Source organism: Fulmarus glacialis, unplaced genomic scaffold (assembly GCF_000690835.1).
Source record: "Fulmarus glacialis isolate BGI_N327 unplaced genomic scaffold, ASM69083v1 scaffold27394, whole genome shotgun sequence".
Lineage (NCBI taxonomy): Eukaryota > Metazoa > Chordata > Aves > Procellariiformes > Procellariidae > Fulmarus > Fulmarus glacialis.
Genome location: NW_009210302.1, coordinates 1 through 4,856, shown reverse-complemented (window position 1 = coordinate 4,856; position 4,856 = coordinate 1). Strand labels below are relative to the sequence as shown.

Sequence of the window (4,856 nt, the reverse complement as noted above, 5' to 3'; positions counted from 1 at the left end):
AGAACTGTTAATTAATATTTGACTTTAAAAAGTTGTTAAGGATATATTTTTGTTTGTGTTCTGTTTCAATTTCTGTAGATTATAAACTTTAAATGGCTGTAAACCATGTGAGGAGGAAAAAAAAATGTTAATAAAAATGCAAAGCCCCAACATTTGCACAAAAGGAGCCCCATGGTGTTGCTGTTTGCACTAACTGATCACCTTGGCATCTCAGCTTCTTCTTTTTCTGTCGTGGAAATCTTACTAGTTGCACTTCAAGCCAGTGGTATAAGCACAGGCATTGTGCCAGACATTTTTTTTAAGAGACATCTTATGGTTTGGGCTATATCCTTGCATTTCAGTACATTCTGGAGGAAAAAAACCTGGACTGTCTGGAGCCAGCCTGTTTAATCAGCCCAGAATTACTCAAGCTTAAAATTCAGCTGACTTGCACAGCTTCTGGCCTGAGGATACTGAACAGGCACAGCAAGGGACATCAGGCGATCTGGAAACCTCATCTGATAGATCACATGGTGCTGTCTCCCCACTTCTTTGCATGTGGGAATGGGAGACAATATACCAGCTGACCGCTGACCACCGTATCAGCCAAACCACCCTGCTGGTATTGCTCTTCCAGGTAAGCAAGTGCTGTCACCATTCTGGGATGTCAAACCGTGGATGCAAAGGAGGGGAAGTGAGTGGGAGAACCCCCATTAGGTGTGTACACTGAATCTGAAATCTTGCTGCCTCAAAAAGATGAGGGTGGATGTTTGCCCTTGTGGAGTGGCTCAAGTAAGGTTAAAATCAGTCTAAACTATTCCGAGTATAAAAATTACCCCGCAAGGTCTGAGAACAGAGCTTGTTTGGAAGAGCAAGAGGGCTAATATGAACGCAAATCAAAAAAGGAGCAGCTCCTCAAGCTAGTGAACAGATAATTCAACTTCAGTACCAACGTTCTGCAGAAATAACACTTCACTTTCCCCAGTGTAACACTGGGGCACTCAGAGGTGGTACAGGGACGTGATGGGAAATAGACTGCGTGCTAAGTGAATGCCCAGTTATCTGTCTAACAGTGGTTTATTCTCACAACTCTACTTTCTAGTCTCACCATCAAACTGCTGGAACTAATGGTGTGAGCCTGTGGCAGTTAAAGCAGTAGCAAGATTACTTGTATTCCCACAGCGAGGTTAAATCAGGCTAGCCAAGTGGCTACGGAGAATTATACTTCTGCAACAACCTCTTTTTTCCCCCTTAAACTGTTTTGTTCATCTGCCAGTAACCACACTGGTTCTAAGGCTAAGGATTCCTTTTTGCTTTTCCCTTTAAGACATGGTAAAGAAATCTGGCTCTCATCTCTGTACTTGAAATAAGACAAATTGTACAGATGGTGGTTTGTCTTCAGCTGGTATTTTAAGAAAAGCCTGGAACAAACTATTTCTCCACAGGATCTTACCTCTCCCCAACCAAGTAGCAAGCTGCAAACTGAGAACTGTTAAACACTTGCAGCACGTTCACATACACGGTAACCTAAATCACTGCATTTCTTTTTGAAGATTGTCCTCCTGCCTCTTTTGATGCTAGCAACAGACTTAATCAAAATCAGACCCAAAGGCTTGAAAAAGCTCAGAGTCCAGGCTTGTTTCCTGGAAACTGACAGTCAGCTGATCCATCCTGGAGATACTGCTCGCTGCGCCTGGCTCCATCCTCGCATACTCCCGCAAGTCCGCCTGAAGCAGCACGCCAGGGCTCAGAGCCAGATTATTGTTAGTCATTCAGGAAAAGCAGCCAACGCCATCCAGCTTGCACTGATCAGGACTCCAAAGGCAGTGGAAAGGTAAGCCTGATGGTTCTTCTGCCGTGATGCAGGCTCTTAGCAGCAGCACGGGAACAAAAGGGAAACTTGCTCCCAAGGGATCCCACTGTTACCGTAGATAGTAATCAATTGCGGCGGAGAAAGCGGCAAAGCCACCACAGCCGATAACCCCTGCCTTCAAACCAGCTGCAATGCAAAAAAGGTGAGAAAGAATGAGACAAAACAGGAAAGATATTTTTCTTCCTAGTAACTAGCTTATGCAGTGCTGGCTTGAAGACCTTATAGCTGCAGGAACCTGGTCCGCTACCAGGGTCACACTAGCACTACCACTGCCCAAGGAGAGGGGGGAACCAGGCACACACTGGACTTAAACAGCCGCTGCTGGACTAGCATGGCACGCTGGCTGGGCGCTGTGTGGCTAAGTCTCCCTCCAAGGGACAGAAGAGAAAACGCCAGTGGCCATTGCTGATTTCAGCGCGCTCTGATCTGAGCGCTGCAAGTGGCTTTGCTGTTGGACTAGGGAGGGATAGGAAGAGCAGCTACTGCTTTGAAAGCTCTAAGAGGATTAGGTCCAGGACAGACACAACTTAACAAGCTCAATTAGAAGCACTTTCAAGAGCACTTGCTTACTTGCTTTTCTTTTATGCTCTGTGGACAGTTTTTTTTTCTTGAGGAGAGGTGAAAGAAGTTTGGTATTTCTGATGAGCAGAGCAGCTCTCTTCCTACTTGGGGCTTTTCTGCAGATGTTGTTAGCGCTCAAGGCTTCCCAAAGTCCCCACTAGTGCCTGCTGGACTAAAATCCCAGTGCTCCTGCTCTTTTACAGCTAAATAGAATTGTCTGTTTGAATTGGTATGTGAGAAAGGAGGAAAGCATTTTGCACACTGTGCAAATTAACAGAGTTACTGACAGTGAAATAGTATATATAAGTAGAGCTCTGTTAAGAGCTGTAGCTTCAGAGAGTTGCTCAGTATGTATTTTTGGCTCCCTCCCCACGACACCACAGAAGAGTGTGGATAGCTAACACCACTTCCTGATTTTTCTTTCAAGTCAGTTCTGTTGATTTTCCTCCAATCTCACTGTCCTCTACGACCAAGCCTTCCCTACAGACATATATCTTTCAAGCTGACAGGAAAGCGATAGAGAGAGCAGTTCTGCCAGTCTGGAGTACACTTTCATGTTGACATCACCATAACCCCCATGCAAAGAGATTTGTAGTGTGTGTTCCATTAAAAACACCACATGCGTGCAACCAAATTAGAGTCTTATCACAGAGACAGTTCATAGCAGGCACGACCAACCTCTGAAGCCAATTGCTCCTCCTGTGATGCAGCCACTAATAACGCTATTCTTCCAGTCCGACTTTCCACGATACTGTGGAATTAAAAATCAGAGTCAACAAGTAAATACAGAGTAAACACTCACTATCTGTACTAATACCAAGAAAGATTAAATGACCTTCCAGCCCCTTCTCAGCTGAGGATGTTTTTCCCTCTATTCTCAGCAGATGGCCCCCTGTACTCTCAAACACACGACTTGCAGGGCCAGGAGAAGAGGAAGGAACAGGTCACCGGGAGAGGTAAAACAAATCCATATGGTGCAATGCAGTGCTACAGCAAAGATTCTCAGGTGAGCCGATACAGACCCCAGAACACAGCACTGTGCACTAGCACCAGCTCAGAGATTTTAAAGGCACTATAATTACATGAGTGCAACACTGAGCCTGGCCATGCAGCCTGGTTCTCAGCACAGGCGACAGCCACCGCACCCTGCTGACAAAAATGTACTATGTCCATAGGCAGAGCACGCTAGTTTTTCACCAGTGCAGAGATCTCTTTGTTCCACTCCATTGTGTAAGTAGATACACTTTTCTTCTAGATGAGTTAAGAAATAATTGTGTCTTTCAATTAAAAGGCAGTACTCAAATTCATAACAGGCTAATTTTACTGTTTAAGAAAATGGACCATAGATTTACCACTGAGCTGCACAAGGTCATTTCTTGCTATAGGGGCAAGATGAAAATAGGCCTGTTACTTAAGAACTTTCATCAAAGGATCCCTTTCTGCATATAGAATTTTTAAAGGCTCAAATTACCATGTTGCAACTTGCAGTTTGATGTTTTAAAGTAACAACAAGTACTTGTAGCTAGGGTTTTAAAAAGTAATGCCTATACTTGCCAATACATTCAGGACTTGAACTGAAAAGGAGTTCGCTATTGCATGGTCTTCTGTTCATTCTGTCAGAGAACAGCAGTTCTGAAGACAGTTCTCAAAGCTGAAAAGCTTTGATGGCCAAGAAACAGAACATACTAGCCTACTCCCTTGCCCTATTACAAAAGGGATATACATACTTATTTGGATCTAGTAAAAGACTTATTAAGTGTACAAGGAAATATTTCTTAATACTTAAGAAGTTATTACTCACAGATTCTACCACACATTCGGTGCAGGAGAACATGGCACCCACAATGGCAAAGTTCTTTGCGTAGGATATGCCTCGCTGCCCCATGTCTTTGAGGACCTCTTTTGCGGTTGGCGTGCGATATGGATCCTTGGGATCAAACCCAACGTTGGTGTCGATGCCAGCTGTGAAGACACCAAATGCGCCTCCCAGAACAAATCCTGTAAAAGACAAACAGCATAAAATGAACCTTGGCTGGATTCGAGAAGCACATTCCCCACAGGCACCAGAGCACCTCCGCTCCCACTGCCTGTCAATGCTGCAGCGTGCAAGGGGCAGTGCAAGAGCACAAATGGCCTGTCTCTTGATACTGCAGACACTGTTGCTGACACCCTCCTTGCTGACAGCCTGTGCTGTGCTGAGGAAAGGCTGTGAGCACCTCTTCCTTTGCAAGGAAGGCACACAGACAGAGATCCCTCCCTGGGACCTGTGACAGACACTGGAGGAGGCTTAGAGGGAGGAAAATTAAACACGGGGGTCCCTGTGATGCAGCCTCTTCTCCATCCGCCCCTTTCCCGACGCCACAGGGACCTCCCCCACTCCCTAACCGCCCCCACAGCTGGCTGCTCCGACCACCGCCCCCCCTCAACGCCCCGTCCCTCCAGC

At 45.7% G+C, this 4,856-nt stretch overlaps 1 protein-coding gene across 1 annotated transcript; it reads right to left on the bottom strand.

Moving 5' to 3' along the window:
• Positions 1 to 1,040: 1,040 nt before the first annotated feature.
• TIMM22 (translocase of inner mitochondrial membrane 22 homolog (yeast)) lies at positions 1,041 to 4,411 on the bottom strand (the record flags this gene model as incomplete). The annotated part of the gene is made up of 3 exons (XM_009577136.1): positions 1,041 to 1,978; positions 3,092 to 3,164; positions 4,215 to 4,411. Coding segments are annotated over 3 exons (347 nt in total), but the record flags the coding sequence as incomplete, so codon positions are not given.
• Positions 4,412 to 4,856: the final 445 nt, after the last annotated feature.